The sequence below is a fragment of the Pseudonaja textilis genome, chromosome 2, assembly GCF_049901715.1.
Source record: "Pseudonaja textilis isolate UNSWEBS1 chromosome 2, rPseTex1.2, whole genome shotgun sequence".
Classification (NCBI taxonomy): Eukaryota; Metazoa; Chordata; class Lepidosauria; order Squamata; family Elapidae; genus Pseudonaja; species Pseudonaja textilis.
The window spans coordinates 172,224,631-172,247,523 of record NC_141991.1 but is presented as its reverse complement, the minus strand read 5'-3'; the positions used below and the strand labels follow the sequence as shown (position 1 = coordinate 172,247,523).

The following is a 22,893-nucleotide window of genomic DNA, read 5'->3' as shown; positions in this document are numbered from 1 at the left end:
GTGTCCGATTGATGTGCCCTGCGCAAGGCCAGCTCGGCCTGCTTTTCCTCTGGCTTTAGAGCCTCCAGCGCATCAGTCGGAGTCAAGGAGGACGCTAAGCCCACTATGGGCTCGTTTACCTCAGGGGTACTCAGTAATTTTGAAAATTCTGGATCCAAATTAAAGTATTTTTTGTCTTGACCAGATGGGGCTGGGTGTACCGCTGCTGAAGCTAGCTGTCTTTACACCAGATCAGAGAAGATGGGTGGGACTGGGATAACCTCGGCCTCAACAACGGGCTGGTTAAAAATTAGGTCCTCTGGACCTTCCCTTAATGGTGCAGGGTTGACAGTTGGTGATTACTTACTTAGGCCTGAAATGTTGTTGGCCTTGAATAACAGGGATTTGAACAGGTGTGGCCCGAATAAACCCTCAAAGGCGGGCTGATCAGGGATAAGCTCCTCGTCCTCAGACATTTCCCCTTCTAAGGGGTCTGTCTCTGATAGGGGTTCGCTATACTGTATAGATCCCAATTCAAACTTGTCTGCTTCCAGGATCTCATCCAGTTCCCCCTCTTTCTCCTTCTCCTCCTCCAGCTCCTGAATGGGGCTCTCCCTCTGCGAGTATACCTGGACTTGATGTTGATCCGGCCTGGGCAAGGATCTTAATGAGTGAGACTCGTGATCAGAAACCACCGGATAATGGTTAGGTCTGGTTGCTTGTTGGAGTCCAGCTGCGATCCCTTGGAGGATAGCCAGCTCCATCCAGGTTCTTACTCTTTCTGGAACCTCCTCAATGAGGGAATCCTCTTGGCAGAGGCCAGTGGCTGTTGGGGTGAAGGTGGCTTCTGGAGCCCTCCTAGCTGGTGTTCCAGGAGCCTGAGGCTGCTGTCCTTGAGAAGGCAAGCTGCGCCTGGATGAGAGGGAAAGATCTAGGGTGGGGGGGGGGGGTTGAGCAGAGGTAGAAGGACTGGAGGATGGTAAGGCCTGAGGCACCGTGAGGGCTTCCTTGGTGCGCTTATCAATTTCCTTTTGCAAGGCCTTGTGGCACCTTAAGGCGTACCTCTGAGAAGCTCTGGAGGTCTCTTTAGCCTGCTTGCGCAAATGATGAGTCTTGGCTTTAGCCTTCAATGAAGGGCCTTTAGAGGTGTTACCATCTGCCATTTTGATAATTTATATATTATAGCAATAGGATAGAGAATCAAGATGAGGCGGTTGGCACGCCCAGGGTCCGATCTGAGGCAAGAACAGTTGCCCTGATAAGGTATCTCACAACATACATACATACATACACATACTTGTAAACAAATGAGTTGTACCTCAGTGATAATATTTTAGTGAATTAAAATATTATACTGTCAAGAAGGTAATATGCTTGTAATCAGTCAAAAAGTATTGCTGGTACAGTTGTTCCTAAGGATGGTATCAATAAGATAATAGACAGGCCAATTAGCCAAATTTCAAAACGCCTAAGGCCCAGTCAGAAGAGGAAAAAGAAATGGGGCCTTCAGCAGCCTACCCGCACAGGCGGACACAAGGCCTAGGTGCTTGCTGCTGTGCTGCTGAGAATTAACTGTGAGGGTTAGCCAACAAGTCTCAATGAGGAGGAAATCACCTCGAATGCAATCTAGCCAGAAAGTTAAATGGTTTTGGGAGTCTAGGCGGGAACCTGCTGCTTTGAGCTCAAAATTCCACTCACAGCAAAGAATTACAGAGAACATAATGGCGCGTGGCCACGAGGTGGTACCCAAAATGGCGTCCGCCAGCAGTGGGATAGATTGCGCCTCTCAGCAGCGATTTCCCACCAAGCAAAATCAAGCTGAAGCTCTGAAAAGTCGGCCAAGGGAAGAGAGGGAAAGGCTCTTCTCCCTCAAAGAAACGGCGTTCGAAGATGGGGGGGGGGAAACAGCGGTACGACTCAGAACCTAACACAAGCCGCTAACGTAAACAGAACGAAAAAGCGGCAAACAACAAGGCAGAGGAAAGGGATCAATTTTTGGCTTTGGGAGGTAGTGCGAAGCCGCTACTGAGCCTCCCGTCGCCTTCCTCGAGGGCGCAACTGCGCTTCCCCTCTAACTGAAAGACTCGCAAACAATATGATTGTGCAGGAGCTAAAGAGAGAGGAAGTTTTCAAACCTGATTAGAAACACACTCAATGTAATCCTGAATTGGCCAAGGAGCTAAGAAAAGCACTGCCTGTCTCGCATGAGGCTGAGCAAAAACTGGGGAACGCTGTGATGTCACGTGGAGGAGGAGCATTCCTCAATTCAAGCTCAGCCTAAGAAAGCGGAGACTGAAGCACCTCCCACTACTACTGGATGCTCAGAGCAGCTCATAGGAGAAGCTACCTGACATGCGCATGCAGGAACGCCAGAAACTGGAAGCTTAGCTTACTAGTGCACATGTGCATGCATGCCAGCCATCTGGTTTTGCGTTTTCTAACATGCATGCTTGCACGAAGACCAGCTGACTGGTGCGCCAGAACCCAGAAGAGCAACGGGTGATGGCTGGCATGCCTGGAGATGGCTCTGCATGCCACTTTCAGCACACATGGCATAGGTTTGCCAACACGGTCCTAGACACTTCCTATTTTTTTTTTTAAGATCTGCCAGCTCTGCCTAAACAGCTTTTTTCTATCCCAAATTTAATCCACTCTCCATCAGGTGACAACTGGAAGGTATTTCAATCTCCAAATTGAAATTTGAACATGCATGTTTAAATATGGAGCTGAATCTGTATTCCATGTTCTATTCAAATGTATACACAATAGCAAATTGTAACATATAATCCCTATTATTGCAAAATTATTTTCTAGATGAGATTACTTTTACAAGAACCATCCAGAACTGCAGTTTGTCAGATGTTGATTGGTTCATTACATTATCTCCATCACTGGATTGGTAGAAATATTTCTGATTCGACTGAAATTGGATGATTGGGCCTATAGTGTGCAATCTGAGTTTCATATCTAATCTTCTTGGTTGTACTTATTTTCTGCTTTATTATGTCTAGTGCTTGCTTAATCTTTCTTGTTTCTTGAAAGGTATTCTTTGGAAACAAGGGAGCAATTATTTAATTAAATTAATTACACTTATTATTCTTATATAGAGTGAAATCACAGCTGCCAGTTCTTTAACTGATGAGAACTTTCATACATATCCAATTCTTCCCAAGATCCCCTCAATCAACCAAAAGAAAAGAACACTTTTCTTATAGGTGTATTGTAGGTTAGGATGCTGGTGAAATTTTAGTGTGGTATTTTGGATATTTAATTAGTGCTGCATATCCCTTGCATCTTTAATTAATTGGATCTGTTATAGAATTTAAAGGCTCTTGAATGAAGCAGTTTATAATATGTAAAAAGTTTGAGGTGTTTTTGCAGAAACACAATTGCATTAAATAAAATGTGTGTATAATTTAGCTATATTTCAAAATAAAATTAATATGAATCAAACACCAGAATGAAAAATTTTCGTTCAAAGAGTTTTCATAACTGAAAAACTTTCAATAAAATTCCAAGCTAAAATAGCATGGATTTGAGCTCTAGCATTTTATTCCTATCATTCTGCCTAACCTCAGGCAAATTTAAGCAAGGCACCAAAACAGGAGAACATTCTATGTACCCTAGTTGGCTTCCCATTAAATATCAAAATATGTGCATTAGTAGCCAGTCCAATTAATTATCCAGCACTATCCAAATTTATGGTTGAGCAATTGTACATGTGTTGTTGATGATGCCACATTTAATCCCTAAATTGTTCTTTTCGAATGAGAGTTTTCTTCCAGCAATAATATAGCACTATGTGAGTTATTTGGAGTCATTCTACAAAAATCAGTCCCATTCCCGTCCGTCTCCCCACCCTCCACCCCATTAATATAAAAAAAAAATACTCACAACGGTACAATTAAATGTTACTTTTAATAGGAAGTAAAAGGGGATGTGCATAATCTTTAGAGATCCAATAACTTGATTGTTCATCTATTTTTTTCCCCACTTTCTGAACATGTCTTCAAGAGTAAAATGTTTCACAATGCTTTTAAACAGAAGAGAAGGCAAGTTACTGGACAGTCCTTATTAAAGCATACAAATGACAATAGCCTTTAGAGGCCCAGAGATTGAAACTATAAGATTACAAGCATTTAAAGACACCTAGTTTTGAAATACTTGCAGCTGTATTCATCAGATCAGTTTTGACTTTCAACAAAATATAGGTAGGATGTAATCTGATTTCTTCATAAATACTTTCACTAGATTGGAGAGTTTACATTTTCTTCATTGGCAATAAAAAGTGCTCAATTCACAAAAAGGGATACATCAAACCCAAAACATGCAAAGACAGCTGTTTGCTTTTTTTTTTTAATAAAAAACTTTACTATAACCCAATCTTAAAGTAAGCAGTAATTAGGTTATCTGGCATTTGCTCCAACTGTTTCCTATGTGTATATAGTCATTCTATTTATTACTTATTATGAAAGGAGCAAAGGGATAGGGAATAGGAAAAGTTCTCTCAAATCAATGATCAAGAATCTAAAACAATAAGTGGCTTAGATCTAGCACTTCAGCAAGAAATAATGGGCATATCCTGCAAAAATTAGATACACCTGAAGCAGCAAAACCCCACCCACCTACTATTTTTGGCATATGTTTTTAAACGTTACTCAAATATATTTTATCTTAAATTTATGAAGCCATCATCCAGTGTTACCATGAAATACAGACTGTTGATTCTAGGTAGTCTTTGCTATCTCCAAGACCAAATGTTATTTAAAAAGAATTAAAAGCAGGCCACCACGCTAATTTTGGGACCTAGTATACTAAAGGAGTGAAAATTCGGGGCGGGGAGGGGGGCACAAATTTAGTTTTTATAAAAGAAAGGAACTAAATATCTGCAAAAAAGCTAATTTTTGGTGTATAGTATTTTACATTTTGATCTGCTGCATCTGCTGATTTATAACAGATGTGCCTGTCTTTTCCTGTATCCTTTCTATATTTTCCTCTCTTCTCCCATTTCCCACTCCCCTTCCCCCTTACACCAAGTATCATGGATATGAGCCCAAGTATCCCAGACAATCCAGTGAATAGCTAGTGTAATGCACTGGTGTGATGTGTGAGATTTTAAAAGTCTCTCCTTTTCAATCTTCATCAAAGTTCTGCTGTAGAAGGAAGTTGGCTGCCAAATTTTCATTCTTCTCACATGCAAAATATGCTTGTATCACAAGTCCTTCAGGAAATCCTAGGGCCTTTAACTATAGGAAAGAAAAGGCTATTAGAATTCATATTTATAACATAAGCTTCTTTGTCAAGTATTAAAGTATTAGTAGTATTAGACCAAGTATTAAAGATTAGCATTTTAAATGGTAAATTAGCAATATCAGTACTAATGCATGACACAATTGTTGCAGATACACATTTGTTACGCGAAAATCTTGATACGGCTAAACTTCATTGAATGCTGAGCCTGAAGCTCTGATTGACTAAAATTGATTAAATGTATCAATTTGAAAATCTGGAAACCAAGTATAAGTGAACTTTGATATACGGCATATATACTTGTAATTGCATATTACAACTAAATAGGTATGGGGTACATACCCTAATTTTAATTATGGCTTTATTACTATCAAAGTAGTGAATGTATGAAGTATCCTTCCTCTTATTTTCCCCACAACCATCCTGTGATCTGGGTTGGGCTGAGAATGTGTGACTGGTTCAAGGTGATTTGGCTGTATTTTATGTCTGAGACTAGAACTCAGTTTCCTGGTTTCTAGGCTGGTGCCTTAACACTTTAGCTAATGAACTTCAAATACTGGGGAATATGCTACTAAGCATATTAATTTTATGAAGACAGCAGAAGAAATTGAAAAATAAATGTGGAGAACATAAATATATGGTCTGTATTAATCAAAAACTGAATTTATTTAGTATTTTATGTGGCCCTATATCCAAAGGACACATGCAATTGTATAGTTTCAGTGATAATTACTTAAGCAAAATCTCAGCCATTAAAAATGTAAAACTCAAAACCACTAGACACCCTGAAACAGCAAGATCTTAACCCTCCAAAGATCATCCTGAAGGTTTAATTGATCACAGGGGAGAATGTCATCATGATCTCTAGGAAGAGATGGTTCAGAGGGCTAGTGTCACAAACTGAAAAGCAGTCATCTACCTTGGCTGTCCAATGGGAGGGCTTTCAACGTGTGTGTGTGTGTTTGTGTGTGTGTGTGTGTGTGTGTGTGTGTGTTGGACAGATAGTTTCAGTTTGAAGTAGATAATTTTCCTGTTTAACTGCTGCTGACTGAAGAGTTCTATTCAAAGTCCTGCATCCTCTTTATCAGGCAGCGTTCATTCTGTGGCATATTCTGGCGATTTTTTCACAATTTTATGCAGTTAATACTCCACTGCAGAGTTGTTGTTTTTCTGTAAGCCTATGGCCTACTCACATGTGCTTTAGGTAGATTTTGGCTTACTTAATCTTTGAACTTAAGAAATAAAAGAAAAAAAAATGGGTTTGAGAAAATAATAAATATGTTCAAACTCACCCTTTCTATAGCTTCTTTTTCCTGAGGTGTTACTTGAATATAGTTCATGTGACGGCTTCCAGCTTCAGCTACTCCACCACCTCCACTTCCACTACCTCCACCACCTCCTTGTCCTGACTCTTGAACAGGTTCGTTTAACATCTGAATAAAATGTTCTTGATGTTGACTTATTTGCTATGGTGCATGGGAGGACAAAAGCAAATAATATACTGAAATAAAGACTGCCTCTCCTGATTACATCTGACTGTCCCACCAGATCCAGCAGAAGAGGACATGCGGCAGGTCCCATCAGCTAGGAAGCTTCACCTGGCAGCTCCTAGGTAGCCGGCCTTTTCTGGTGTGCCCCATCTAACCTTCTTTCCCCCAAAGTGAGGCTGGCTTCATGTCTTTTAACTTTCTGGAAGTCCCTCAAGACCTTGGTTATGTCATCAGTCCTAGGGACCCCAAGTGACTGGTAAAAAATTGAGAGGGCTCCAGTGCAAATAACACCTGCTCTTCACCTAATATTTTTTTGTGTTCCTTTTATAATTTCCTTTTAAAGTTTTTAATAATATTTGTACATACGATTTGTAATACTGCTGTACCCTGTCCAGAATTACTTGTTCATAAGATGGGCAGACACATAAATACGATAAATATGTATTCCTATTTACCTTAATAATTATTTCCATTTGAACTACTAGTATAAATAGTAATATGCAAACCAACAGAGACCAAATATTAGTAACAGATATGCCTATATGGTGAAATTATTATACTGAGAGCTACCTTTACAACTCACTTCATTTCATTCTTTCCTCATTTAACCTTGGTTTTAAAAAGAATATGAAACTACAGAAGATAAATCGAGAGGATTTAAAAGTCACCTGCAATAACTGAGGATTTTCCCGTCCTATTTGTTGTAATAATGCAGGCAGAAGTGATGGATTCTGCTGAATAATTTGTCTCATCTGCTGGAACTGAGGCTGGTTTCGTAAAAATTCAAGAGGATGTCCTGAAAGAGGTGGCATATTTTGAATAATATTGCAAGCAAAGGGCGAGCCTTTCTCAAAAGCTTTTGTAGGACTCATGCTACAGCCTAGCATTAATTTTACCACAAATTACTAATAACAGGAAAGAGCGGATTAATCTGTCTGCTTGGAACAGCTCCATGAGAAAATTTATGACAGAATGGTACAGAAATCTGAACTGGAAAACCCAAAACTTTTATAAACCTCAATGCAATGTTCTACAAATAAACAAAAAAGCCTACCATCCTATAAGAAGAACTATCAAGAATAGAGATGTTTGCAGAATTATACTACAAAAAATGTCCTATGGGCTGTTTGGCACACCATTTCTCTAGTGTGAGTCAGACTCAGGCTTATAGAAATGGTTATCTTACCTCCTGTAGAGCTAGTGGTAGTAGTAGTGGTAGTGGTAGTTGCTGCAGCAGCAGCAGCAGCAGCAGCAGCTACTGCTGAAGATGGAGAAGCCCCAATGCTGGTTGCTTGAGGAGGGTCAGCCATACCTTGACTCTCCCTATCTCCAGGGATACCCTAAAATGAACACAATCTTCATGATGTTGATGTATCCAGGAAGTCTAAGGACTCAGCTTGAATCAAAGAAATAATTCTTTACTGTTAACATTTTTTTTAAAAAAAATCTGCCATCTGTTGTTACTTCTATTGAAATAAGAACATTTAAATATATAAATGGACTTAACCCCTGCCACACAGTCTATCATTAGAGATTATGAAAGTATTTGTTTAAAACAGCATTTCTCAAGCTCACCAACTTCCCTGTGTCACTGGGGAATTCTGAGAGTTGAAGTCCACATATCTGAAAGTTGCTGAGCTTGAGAAACACTCGTCTAAAAGACTAAATTCAGATTGAGTAAATCTATTCTAGGAGTCTTCCATTCAGAAAGATCTGAATGTGAGAAATTCAAACCCACATTGAACAGTTTTGCTAAATGAATACAAATAGATAAGCTTTTTATATTGATATATATGTACCTCTTAATGTTACTGATGTGTTTGTAGTTCAAAGTCACACCAAGAATAGCTGTACTGACAAAGAAATTAAACCAACCTATGTTAAAGTTTTCATTAAAAATGAAAATCCATTACTGAGTCATTACTTTATGCCTTACGTCTTTACATCTCACCTTCCCATAAAAAATCCTGTCATGATCAGACTTAAATGTAAAAGGAAGAGCAAATCGTGAAATAATAAGAAACATGCTCACCATTAAAAGATACTCCACAGCTCTGTCAGGATTATTGAAGCTGGCTCTTAATGCAGCAATTACCTGCTCTCTTTCATATCCCATTGACATAATCTCAGTCACCATGTTTTCATACGACTGGCCTGTCACTTACAAGTAAAAAGAAAAGATACAGATAAGATATATGCAAATTTTGAAGGAAGAAGAGAGAAAATAACTTTACTGGCATATTCTGTCAAGAAAATAATACAACAGGATTTCCTTTAGTTTTCATTAAAGCAATCTGAGTGATGTTATTTTCTGCTATTCAAGTTCAGTATATTATTAAAAAATAATTCATCTTTCATTCCAATTTCTTCTTTATAAAACTCATATATGTATTGGCTGCAATAATCTATGCCTGACCTTAATTATAATGAAAAATAGAAACTGATTTCCTAGATAACTAAATCATCTTGTTTTTCATTCTGCCACTTTTATAATAAAACTCCTTTCCTGATTAATCATTAAGTTTGTATTATACAGACAGTGTTCTGTACATTTTTTAAAATAATTAAAAACAGTATCACAGAGCATGCAGTTGATCAATAGCTGAGGACAGATCCGTACTGTTAAAATTAGCTGAAGGAAACACAGGTGACGATGACCTTTAAGAATTCTCAACCATATAAAAAAACAGGGTTTGGTTTTATTTTAAAAGAAAGGATAAAATGCCACAATATGCTTCAGCTGTCACACTCCATCATTTTACAGTAATCATCAGGACTCCCGTTTATTTTACCAACTCTATTCAGTCTAATCAGGAATGTTGTATAGAAGGGTAGGGAATCTTTCTTAGCCCGAGGACTATATTCTTTCAGAGATAATTTTCCAGAGACCAAATGTTAGTAGTAAGCATTGCAGTGCTGTGACAGTTATATTTCCCTGCTGGCCATTATGCTTTTATTTCTTAACTCTTACAAGCAAACTTAGCAGCAAAAGACATTTTTCAGATTGTTTTTTATTCAGGGGTATCGAACAAGTTGAACTAACTGGAACCAGTTCAGCAGAAAAAGAAGTGAAATGGAATGGACCTAGAAAGAGAGGCTGAGAAGATAGCTGAAGCTGACAGATGGTTTCCCCCTGTTTCATGTTAAAATTACTGCAGATCTTATCCTGGAGAAATACTGGATTGTAGCAGCAGATTTAAAAAGGAAGTACTCTCAAGTAAATGTAACTGGACTAGCATATTCTAGTACAAAAACAAACAACTAGAAACCAGTAATCAAACAGCCTCACTAAAATAGTTCAACCAAACATTAAAAAATGCCCATCCCCTCTACTGCATCAATCAACTGGTATCTGCTTGGAAATAGATTATATATAAAATGTATAGACATCTCTGCTTACAAAGACTGATCTTGTTGGATCAACACTGGCAGCTGGGGTGGAAGGCAATAACACCTCACTGGACTACAATTCAGAACTGCTTCTCTGAATAGATGGTTTTCTCATAAGTAATGTCTACTAAAAATTGTTTTATCACAAGATATCAAACAGTAACAGCTTAGAGAATTTATTCAAGTTAGAACAATTTGCAAGTAATTTAGAAATTCAGAAAGTTTACCACATAGGTTGAAAATCTATGTGGCTTTTTTGTCTTCATGAATAATTTAGTACTAGAAACAAATTTATTTGATTATGATGATAAACCATTGTAATTTCCACACCCTGGGTTGCATACAACAGAGTAAAAATATAAAATAAAAACTGAATTATATACAACTGACAGAAATCCCTCATATGGCCACCAGAAGTATTCAATGTAGTTCCCTTCTACATTATTCCCCAGCCATATTTCACACAGAAATCCAAGACACAGGCAATTTGTGTTCTGGAAAACAAAATTATTATTAAGAAGCAATTGGCATCTTAAAATGATAGTAGCTGAGGAGGGGAGAGGAAAATGGTGGTTAGTACACTCAATCATCAGGAAATATTTACCAAGTGCACTTGTAGCATCCTCAAAAAGATTTGATCGAGAAGTGTCTCCTATTGTACTGTGGTGGAACAAAACAAACATATTTAATACCTGTCCCATGAGTTAAAGGTATTTTTCTGATTAAAATTTTGCTAATGAAGAATCTAAAGTGACTTAGGAATCCACTCACACATCATCACAAAATCTTCAGAACCGTAAAGCCTACAAACTTGAAATTTGGCACATTTGTTGCTCTTGGCTTCTAGGTGTTCACTAAGAAAGGATTTTTTGAAATAACCATCAGAGCATTAGTATTTCATATATTATTATTAACCCATTCTGATGCTAAGAAGTTCTACTCCCCCTCCCCCCCTGAAATCTGTTCCAAATGCAAAACACAGAGGAGTTTCAGTTTCAGAGCACCAAGCAGCTTTAGTACAGAACAGTTGAGCTAAGCCACGCCCAGGCTCCTTGCTGTCTCCTTCAACAGCAAATACTGTTTCAGTTTCCAAACAGCCCTCAACTCTCTCTCCCACTTACAGGGCGCTAGCCAGATGAATACTGATGGATGCTGGTAGGCAGAGGCAGATTTTTTCCCCCTTATTTTCCTCCCCAAAAACGAAGCCCAGGATCACATAGTTTTGTAGCAAAGCACGAGTATAGGGCTAGTTGTATAATAAAAACCAAGTTTCATTGGCATACATTTGATGTTTTTCAAAGCTTAACTTTGAAATCAACGAGTGACACAGAACAGCACAAGGTAGACATTTAGGAGTTTACTGAGTTTTAATCATGTCACACTGTGTGAACTTGAGCATGGTTCTTTATTTAAAATAAATACACTTTTATTGTTGTCTATTGAAAAGCACTTAGCAGAAACTAATACTTTCCAAATTAATACTGACAAGCATCCATCTGCTACCATTTCAGGAAAAAAAAAGTTTCATAGCACATTAATTTGCAAACCACTGAAATACAGATATTGCAGAACCAGATAACAAAACTATCCTCTTGTTTTACTAGTGGTAAAGCTGCACCAATGCTGGACATCTGGACCAGGACTTTTGTGCCTGAGGTGACCAGATATGATTCCGTTGCTAAATTGGATAGCTGAGACAAAAAGATTATGTCTGAATACCAACCACCTTGCTACTGGGAGGGGGTGGAGGAAGTATGTGGGAGGTCTACAAAAATCTCACATTAATACTGTTCCATCAATTGCTGACTAGCTGTCAACACAAAGTGACATGGGCTTAGCATGTTTATCAGCATACACAGAGCCAGGAGAAGGGGCAGTCAGTTGGATCCAAAAGATAATTTACACTGTAATACTGAATGGCGTTTCATGTTTTTTCCTTATGAAATTGTCTCTGGATCCCACTGTTTTTAATTAAGACAACAGCCTCGAATTATATGCTAGAGTTTTTAGATTTATTTATTTAACAGATGGCAAAAATATTTAAAAGGACATCACAATCATTCTATTTTTAGATAATTTAATGCTATATTATTGAATTATTTTTTCTTAGAAAATTGCTGAGAATTATATGACTGAAATGTATGACTATAACCATTTACAAGTCTAATACATGAACAATCACAATCCTATTCCCACCTGAGCAACTCAAAGTTGAGGTCTCTTAATAATAAATCTCTAAGTTAAAAGGCAAGCAAGAGCTACCAAGTGCACAATGTGGCTTCAACAGCTAAAACTTTACACCACAAAAGCTTTAAAATGATACAGAATATAAAAATACATCTGCATGCCACATTGCCTTTCAATATGAACTCAGATATTTACTGTGTTAAAAAGCCTAAGACTAGAAGTTCCCTTCTGGTTGTATATAATTTTTAATATCCACCGCATTTAGTCTGAATTTGAATAAGAAGCAAAATTCTCATTTCCAATGTTCTGCAATACCTTTCCGTAGATGTTGGGCTGGTGGCTGGTGGCGTTTCTACTGGTTTATCTTCTGGTTTCTCTTCTACAGTAGCACTTACAGGTGTAGACTCACATGCTGCTGCAGCTGGTGTTGAAGCAGTGGGTGCAGGTACTGAAACTGGAGCAGGAGCAGGAGTAGGGACTAGTTTCGGCACAGCAGCAGGTGTTGTAGAAGTAACAGTGGTGGTGGTATCATTTGACTGCTGTGTTGTAGTTGGAGATGGAGATGGAGAGGCTGCTGCTTTGGGCTACAAAGGTGAAGAAGGCAAATTCCTAAATTAGGTCTTTCTCGAAGTTCATTTAAAAGTTCCCTCTTTCCTTCAGTTTAAATTGTTTCATGTGAATGATGCACAGCTTTTCACATGCATTTACAATAGTTTTCTCCAGTAGAAATAGGTCTGTACTCATAATTCAATGATTCAACCATCCCTTTCAACATGCTCCTCAAAGCTGTAAATCAGACTGAAGGCCCGGCATAGCTCTTCCAAGGCCTAAATTCTTATACAATATGTGCATGCCCTGAAGCCTCAAAGCAGCTACAATAAGCTTTTAATCAATTGCTTTACCACCTGAAAAAGCAAATCTATATTCAGTTTATTATGATTTCCATAAACCCAATAAGAGAATTCGGTAAACACATCAAAGTGATTAATAATGCATGTCACAATACAAATACTAGCGAGATTACTTTCGCATGGGAAGAGAACATTTAGAAATATTTCTAATATTGCAGTGTCATGACCTGAACCTGTATGATCTGAACCTGTTATCATGAAACAGATTAATGGTAAACACCACAAAAGCTTTAAAATGTATTGTATTATGCACATGTATTGTGTCATGTCTTTAATGAAAGTATGGCGTACACTTTTGTTCTGTTTGAAACCCTCACGAATAATCATCTTTCTAATGTGGGTAAGCTGAACCAGAAGTTTGTTGATATTTGGGAAGATGGGAAGGACTAAAAAATGTGGCCTTCATCGATCCATGATCATCAGGCAGAGTGTACAAGTGGAGATGCCACCCATCTTCTTATCCAGTTTTTACTACTCATAGAAGTACTTATTAGTGTATAGCAAGGGTGTGAAACTCAAGGCCCGGGACCTGGATTCAGCCCATGGGGAACTTAGATCTGGCCCGCGATGCTTCTGGCAGCAAAAATAGGCTCCTGGGCTCAGTTTTCGGCTGCCACTGACTCCTGCAACCCTCTTCCAGTGAAAACAGAGCTCGGGAGCCCATTTTCGCTAACAGAGTGCTCCGGCCACCACAAGCGCCCCCGACAAAAGTTTATGTAGAGCTGGCCACACCCACCTTGGCCATGCCCCCCCCCCGGTCAAATACAACCCTGATGTGGCCCTCAGTGAAATTGAATTTGACACCCCTGGTGTACAGTATTCCAGAATGGAACAAAGAATTCCAAGGTAATGACAGGATGCTTCTCAATGTCTAATATTAATGTTCATGAGTTTCTGATAGGGAAAACACAAAACAAGATGTAAAAATATCAAAATGATATTTTCTTCAGGAAGCACAATGCCAAGATGGCTAAAGACCCCTTGGATGAGCCAACTATAGCTTGTCAATAGATCAAATGAAAGTGGAACTTCTGGAACTAATGAGGAAAGTTATATATTAAAAAGCAGAACACTGCAATAAAATAATTTCATCTCATGAACATTTACATTTACAATAAAGCACAGTAGCAGAAATATCATGGTTTGGAGCTTCTCTGCAACTTTAGAATTTGAACAATTTTCAATAATCAAGGATCAATGAATTCTAAATTATACCAGCATATTCTACAGGAGAATGTTAGATATATGTCCATCAGTCTAAGAAGAAATAAATATGGATCATGCAGTACAATGATCCTAAATGCATCAGTAAATTTAGAACACAGATGAAGCCAAAGAAATTTCATATTTTGGTATAACCAATTCAAGCCCCGACATTAATACCAAAATTAAATGTTCTCAGATGACCTGAAGTGAGCAGCAGTTCATGCAAGACAATTCAAAATAATCAATAAGTGCAGGGAATTCTGCAAATGGGCCCAAATCCCTCCAAGCCAGTAGTGTCTACTGATGAAAAGGTTCAAGAAACATTTGGTTGAATCATTACTGTTAAAGAAACCAAACCTAAAGTTTCATATATATTTTTCCCCACAAAGGCAGTGAATGTTTAGTTACAAGTGATTTGGTGTCACAAACAAATTTGAGTGACTTACCAAAGCAATAAACCAAATATAATCATATAAAAATAAATATCTAATTTCAAATCATTACATTATACAACTTCTATTGTAATATTTATATCCCTACATCTGGGGTGCAGATAAACAACCGGATATTATCTGTATGTTCATAATACTTTGGGTACAGTACTCCAAATGTTGAATAATCTCCTAGCAGTCCAGCAACCTCAAGTGTTAAACTGAACTTTGCTAACGCATCTAGGCTTGGGGTACCTCATACTGGAGTACCCCAGGGTTCAACTTCTCAAACTTATGGCACACTGAATGCAATCCTTCAGAAAGGTTTAGAACCACTGTGCAACAGTGCCTTCAATATCCAATTCAGAAGGATACCAAAGTAACAAAAACTCAGAGATCTTATAAGACAAATTCATTCCCAACTTATGTTCTGAGACAGATTGTATATAACAGTTCCATGACACATCAGGGTCTGAACTCAGGAGATAGTTTTCTGGTTCAGTTGTCTGATATATATAATTCAAGATATCTTAAGGGATTCATGCACCAGAGTCTTCTCGGCTTCTGAGTGATTTTACATACTAAACGTTTGCTAATAGTGCACAGTGATCATCTAATGGAACCTTTAGCCCATCTTTGTCAATTTAAGTCAAGGTAGTCCTCGACTTATGATCACGAAAGACATGTGAGACATGAGCCACGGTGACGCAGTGGTTAGAGTGCAGTCCTGCAAGCTACTTCTGCTGACTGCCTGCAATTTGGCAGTTCAAATCTCACCAGGCTTAAGGTTGACTCAGCCTTCCATCCTTCCAAGGTCTGTAAAATGAGGAGCCAAATTGCTGGGGGCAATATGCTGACTCTGTAAACCTCTTAGAGAGGGCTGTAAAGCGGTATATAAGTCTAAGTGCTATTGCTGTTTTTTAAATGAATTTTGCCCCATTTTACATCCTTTCTTGCCACAGTTGTTAAATGAATTACTGCAGTTGGTAAGTTAGTAACTTGGTTGTTAAATGAATCTGATTTCCCCATTGGCTTTGCTTGTCAGAAGGTCACAAAAGTTGATCACATGATCTTGGGACACTTGGGAAATATAAACCAAATGCCAAGCATATGAATATTGACCACATGATTAGAGGTATGCTGCAAAGATTGTAACTGTGAAAAACGTTAAAAGTCACTTTTTAGTGTCGTTGTAACTTTGAACGGTCACTAAATAAACTGTTGTAAGTTGTACTGTAGGTCATAATATAGAAAGAGTACATGAAGTTCACAAACTTTCATCACTGCAAGACAATTTAGTGGTACCACAAAACAGACTGTATCAAGATTCTTTATTACTCAAGAATATGTCCAGAAAAACAATAAGGTTGACAACAAAACAGTATCTACAAATAAAAGTATAAACAATAACTTACTTTTGTTACCATGACCACCACAAAATTCTTTTCATCAATTTTGTATTCATTAAGAGCAGTATCATCATTAAGTATTTTACCTGGAAAATTAAAAAGACATTTCATATAATGTCAGCTTTATATTTCATATGTCAGCTTTAACTTCAAGTAAATGCAATAATTTACTCATTCTATGTATAAATCTACAGGTGGAATCAAATAGCATTATTTAAATCTGATTAACTATTTAATTATTAGATTTATGTCCTTTTTATTTTGCACAACTCAAGCCAGCATCCATTAATGCTCCCTCCTATATTCCTCATAACTACTCCTTGTACAGTACATTCAGAGAAACTTTAAGCTTCAATTTTTATTACCACATATTAATTAGAAAGACTTTCTTGGATGATATTATTTGTAAGTATTACTGTTATTGGCCGATTATTCCGACTTCATGCTATGCCTCTTTGTACACATGATTTATGAACTGGGATAATTTTGGATACAAATTTAGTGTTCTTTAAGACAAATATACAGACATAGCCTGCCTAACCTATTACAAGCACAGAGGATCTCCCTATATGTGACCAGCAATTTGTCTAATTTCATCTTGCCACACATTAAGAAAGACACATGCATTTTTCCACAAGTTTTTCCCAAAAACAAGCAAATTGGTCCAAACCAAATTTAAAGGGGAAAAAAACTGCAGCTGCTGGAATAAGTTGAAAAAAAACCTCTTACCATCCAATACAGCTTATTCCCAGATTATTTTCCTAATGAAATATTCAAAATACACATGTTTGATTCTGAATCTCAAAGGGGCATTTCAGGCTCAATACAGGAAGGATGAGAGCAGGATTAGTGATTTTTTGGGAGGGGAGCAGAGAACCATACAGGGGTTTGTTTAGCGGAATTATAGGACTGAATATAAGATATGTTTTACTAAGGATTGGTAATTATTTACACATATCCCCATAAAAATGTCATAATTACATTACCTGCATATATTAATTTTTGGCCAGCTACTGGAAAAGCATCTTTTCCCTTTTCTAATTCAATCTTCTCTTTCAATGCTTTCACCTACAATAAATATTTTTAGTTAAAAGAAGTTCGGTAGCTTTCACATAAATCATTAAGATAATAAACTCTTTTATGTTCAAAATGCCAGCAAACAGTTGATATTTTCTGTGTTAGCTTAACAGTAAACCAATTGTAACCTCTCTATGGAAAGACTATATTATGCCAGATAAAATTAAGCATCCAAAACAAAGTTTTCAAACTTCAAATCCATACAGTAAGCCACAAACACTGTTGCTTTTGGGAGTACTGTAACACACTCATTGCTTAATCCTTTAAAGATTGGTAATCTTGGTGAAATCCCCCACACTACTGCACCTCAGAAAGGTAAGTGTGCACTGACAAGGAGATCCCAGCTCACGGACCCTGGATGTGCCTTTCACATGCACCTGCTGCTCCTCCCTTGGTTACTCCTTGCTCTTCACCTCACACACACACTTCAGCGGGCCATCCTAATGTTGGAGGAATTTTGTTTGATCTCTGCTGTTTTAAAATAAATCATGATATACCAAGGAACCCCCTAGTGACCTCTCAAGGAATCTTATAACCTCAGCTGACAAAAGAATTATGATTCCAGAGTGTGGTGGCTCACGTGATTAGGACACTGGGTTGGAAGTGAGCAAGCCTATATTCGAGACCCAAGTGCTGCTACACGGCGGGGTAAGATAGTTTCATGAGATTTAATGAGTAGTTCTGGGAAATTACTAATTCTCAGACTAACATTTCACACATTCATTGTGGCAGAAAAATTATATATGTAACCTTAAAGAAAATTGATCTACTAATCTATATTTCTGATTATAGAGGTAAGCCAGAAAGGTTTAAGTTTTGAGATATATTACCAAAGCTAAAATTGCACATATGTTCTATACTCCAAAACATTTTAAATATTTTTTTAAAAAAACAATCTCTCTTAATATTGTACATAGATATGAGATGAATAATGCATCAACATTTCAACAAATTTGCTGAAATTAAATTTCCTGGATCTAGTTGAAATCCCACTAACTGCAACGTAATTTTGCAATTTGTGCAACATTTTGCAAAATATACTTTCTTGCTGACATTTGCTAGAATTTCAAATATCACTCTTGGAACAGAAACCCAGGAACAGGGAAGGTGTGTGGGTGGGTGTGTCTGTGCGTAAACATCTTTTTAAAGTTTTTAATGAAACTGTCTATACACAACTCCAACATTTTAAACAATCTTGTCCTTGCCCAAACTGCAATACAAGTATGTGAACAAGTCTATGGTTAAACATAAGATAAGCTAACCGCAGTAGTAAATTAAAGCATCTTTATCTGCCACACTCCAGCTATTGATAAATACGCAATGTAAAATAAAGAAGATATTAAACCATAATCTTTTGTGTTTAAATAACACAAAGAACTTTGAATAACTTGTTAGCACCAGAAGTCAGACTTACTAGTAGCTAAAATCCCAAGTACAACAGAGCTTAAACATCAACCATTTCTTTTTTCGTTTTTTCAAAAATACAGAATTGCCCACCAGGCAACAGAAAAGCTCTACTAGTGAACATTGGGAAACACCAACACTTCCCAATTATCTTTCTGAAGGAACTCACTTTGGGAAAGAAAAAAACACCCGATATGCAACAAAGCTATTAAGAATAATAATTTATTAAACTTCTAGGCTGTCTGATTTTGACTCACAACAAATTACAATCAAATCATAAAAGATAAAAATGATAGAAGAGAACAAGAAAAAAAGATAAAAGAACAACAAAAGAGAACAAGCGCACTGAAGCAACTGGTCTCATTCTCTCTCCCTGAAGGCATGGGTGAAGAGCCAGATCTTCACAGCTCTTTTAAACAACAGAAGAGTAGGGGCCATCTGGTTATCAGGGGAACTTTGCTCCACTGCAACAGATAAAGAGTGCTTCCGGGGTCCTGAGAGAGGAGACTGTTTAATCGAAGAAAACTGGAGTGCACCAACCTTGCAACATCAAATCAGCCCAGCAGATGTTATGGGAAACAGGCAGTCCCTTAAGTAACCAGACCCTATACCATGGCTAAGAAATTACACTCTGCTATTCAGATTTGCCAATAAACTTTAGCTCCAAATGCCCCATTTAGTGCATCTAATACAGGTAGTCTTCAACTTATGACCACAATGGAGCCCAATATTTCCGTTGTTAAATGTGAGATTTGTTAAGTGAGTTTTGCCCCATTTTATGACTTTTCTTGCCACAGATGTTAAGTGAATCACTGCAGCTGAAAGATTAGCAACCCGGTTGTTAAATGAATCTGGCTTCCCCATTGACTTTGCTTGTCAGAAGGTTGCAAAACGTGGATAACATGACCTTGGGACACAGCAACAGTCATAAACAGGAACCGGTTGCCCAGTCTCTGAAGTCTGATCACATGGATCGATGGAAAGGATGCTGCCAAGGTCGTAAGTGTGAAATCACTTTTTTGAGTGTCGCTATAACTTTGGTCACTAAACGAACAGTTGTAAGTCGAGGACTACCTGCATATTCTTGGCCTCCCCTTGAACAATGTCAGATTAAGAAGGCTAAACACTGCAATACTAACAAACCAAAGGATGATTTAACACTATCCCCATGCTCAGGAGCTGGGAATGAAATGAAGGAACATCAATCATGGGGACACGAATGACAGCTCACTAAATGACACTAAATGACCCGTTGCAAGTGGAGGACCACCTGCATTAAAGGCACTTTACTTCTCCCAGATCCCAGCAGAATGTGTTTAGGCAGCATAAATCGGCTGTTTACTCCCCCACTCCGCCCCCCCCCCCAACGCACACTCTTACGTACGTTGTTCCGATGCGCGGTGTCCTTTGCCTGTCCGACCAAAGACACCCTTTAAACCTTTAGGAGCGAAAGCCGGCCTACCTCCTTGGCCCACCTTTTCACGCAACGCGGCCTATTTGCCAACATACGGGCGAGGGGGAAGGGGGGGGGCGAGGGGGGGAAGGCGGGAGAGAAAGAGAGCGCACGCGCGCGGGTCCCACACGCGCGTTTTGCACTCCCGCCCTCCTCGAAATAACGCAGAGTCATGGCACGAGAGTCCCTATTCCAGGACGCCGCAAGGGAGCCAGCCGCTCGGCGAACTCCTCGCTCCAAGTCGCCTCGTTCTGAACACCCAGAACCACCATCCCCGCCGCTCGCACGCGGGGACGACGACAAGGGGTGGGGGGGTGGGGGGGGAGAAATGGAGAACGTTGAGTTTAAACGTCACTTCCCACGGGGGGGGGTGGAGGAGGAGGAGGGTGAGCAAGCGAGGAGACCCGTCCCTTTTCGCCAAAGGACTCCAAAGCTGCGCAAAGGCCTGGCGCCAAAGAGGAAGCGGCAGGCTCGGGTCGCCCGGGAGGCCTTTGGCGGACGTGCTGGCTTGTTCCTTTTCTCTCAGCAAGCCCCAAGATTCTCCTCTCTCTCTCTCTCTCTCTCCCTCCCTTGAGGCCCTCCACGATTCCAGGGTCTGCCTCTCTCTCTCTCTCCCCATCCCTTCGCTGACAGGGCCCCAACTTTTCGCGGCAGAACTTCCCACACGGCTGCGGAAAACGGGCCTGGGGATCTCGTCCTTCCGAATGCGGGCCCTCCACTCGCCAGCGCGCCCCACACAACACGCACAACCAGCTTCGAGCTCCAACCCGACCTCTCGCCCCTTTTTTTTTTCCCCTCAGGCCGTACGTACCGTCTCGTCGCAGTCGATGTCTATCTTGAAGGTTTGCTGCTGCAGGGTCTTCAGAGTGATTTGCATGGCGGCGGCTGGCCTCTAGGTCCCGGCGGAAGCTAACCCCCCACCCCCCTGCAGCTGCCTCAAGACTGGGTGGCGGCAGCGGCAGTTTTTTTTCCCCCCACCCCCCCGATCTTCTCAGTCCTCTCCGGCCTAGCTTGGCGTAGGCTACGGTGAGAGAAAGGGGGAGGGGTCGGGGGAGGAGCCAAGCCGGAGCAAACACCGTAGTCTCGCGCACCGAGGGGGCGTTAACCCACTTCTCGCGCTCCGCTCGCGGCCCAAAGGCAACGGCTGCTCCCGCCGCCGACGTGACGGCGGTGACGCAATCGCCTCGTGACCGCCCGCCCAAGCCCCAGGTGAAAGGCTTTGGGAAGTGCGCGGAGCAGGGGAAGAACTGCGCACGCGCGGAAAAGAGTTTCGGCAGTGTGGGTGGGAACGTCGGCTGAGGGAAGACGACGCTCCCCGCGCTGAGGCGGCTTGGCGAAAGAGAAGCGGGAAGGCGGCCGGCGGTGAGGCGAGGAAAGCGGTCGGAAGGAGTGCTGAAGCCCGCGAGAGGATGGAGGATATTTTTCCTTGCTTTTGCGGACTGAGTACCGTACTCGCATTGTGACCATCGAGTTATGTTCCCTGAAGGGGGAGGGAAAAAGAACCTCCCTTTTACAGCCCAAATGCTTTGCTCCTCTCCCTCAATGGCGAGGGAAAACCGCTCTGTGAGGGAGACGCTCGGATTGCAGCCCTTGTACCCGTTTGGGGGTCCGTGCTGTGGTTCCGTACTCTTAAGCACGTACGATTACTCTGCAGATTTTTTCCTCTCGCTCTGGTGTTTTTAAGCCGTTCACGTGGGAGTGTCATAACCATGGGGGACAGCTTAATTTATAGACCTGTCCCCCTTGGGCAGCTTCCAAATTACGTACCGTCTTCTGCAGTTGCCCTGAGCTCGTCTGTGTTAAGCAAACCTTAAATGCCTTTGGGATTGCAGTGGCTTGCTGTATCTGACAGGACGCTGGTGCCCAACCCAATTTGAAGATAAATCACTTTACTCATTAAACAGGTGGTATTCTGTAAGGCCCTGGAGTTTTTAAACCCTTTTTGATTTTGCAATGTAGTGAGATGGCTTAAAAGTGTATAAAAGTATTTACTTTTAAAATATTTGCCTTTTGGTAACCATGGTTTCTGAGCATATTTATAGATCACAATTTCCAAATGGATGTACTAAAGTATATAAAATGTACATTCTTCCTCAGCTAGCAGACTATATACCACTCTTGCTAACTATTTCAAAGCTAAACAAGCTTGCTACTGGTGTGATAGGGAATCACTAGGAAGTCATTAGACTTGTAGACCATTGAGAAGGGGGGAAAAAAATCTTACAAGGCAATAAATAGCAAGTCACTTATAAATTATTATCAAGACAACTACATGGCCGTGGCCATGAAAGTCACAGGAAATCAAGTTGGACTCAAGGAGGATTTTATCTTCTATCGTGTTAACGTCCTCTAATTTGTTCTCTGTGATGAAGATGAAAAATTTGACTTATCAAGGGACTCCAATGATTATAACAACCAGCATATATTTTAGTAATTTAAATTCTAAGATGGGACACAAGTAGAACTTGGTTACAGGGAAGTGGGGTGGGGGGACACACACAAACTTGTGATAGAATTTCTAGAACTGCTAGCAATGGACAGGTCAAGAGAGATGAGGATTGTAAAGACTGGAAAAGCAAAGGGTGAATTTTAAGAAGGTGCCTGGAAAATCTGCTTTATAGCCTTTGTAAGAAATCAACAGGAACTTAATATGTTTTACTGTAGTGTTTTGGGGAGGACTGATTTTCTATAGGTTCAGTTGCTTTT

The 22,893-nt window shown here is 39.8% G+C and overlaps 1 protein-coding gene across 6 annotated transcripts; it reads right to left on the bottom strand.

The window, feature by feature from the left end:
- Positions 1-3,878: 3,878 nt before the first annotated feature.
- On the bottom strand, positions 3,879-21,220 carry RAD23B (RAD23 nucleotide excision repair protein B). Of its 6 annotated transcripts, none has more exons than XM_026718571.2 (10): positions 20,999-21,220; positions 17,240-17,321; positions 16,260-16,339; positions 12,612-12,880; positions 10,714-10,769; positions 8,752-8,879; positions 7,906-8,059; positions 7,388-7,515; positions 6,522-6,695; positions 3,879-5,225 (listed from the first exon to the last, which is right to left on the bottom strand). In XM_026718571.2, the coding sequence occupies exons 1-10, from the start codon at positions 21,062-21,064 to the stop codon at positions 5,112-5,114; spliced, it is 1,251 nt and encodes a 416-aa protein (XP_026574356.1). In that variant the 5' UTR covers positions 21,065-21,220; the 3' UTR covers positions 3,879-5,111. The 6 variants fall into 6 exon arrangements, with proteins under 6 accessions (XP_026574356.1, XP_026574357.1, XP_087782613.1 ...); XM_026718572.2 differs by having other exon boundaries at positions 6,522-6,662; XM_087926487.1 differs by lacking the exon at positions 20,999-21,220 and adding an exon at positions 20,119-20,540.
- Between the last annotated feature and the right edge of the window lie 1,673 nt (positions 21,221-22,893).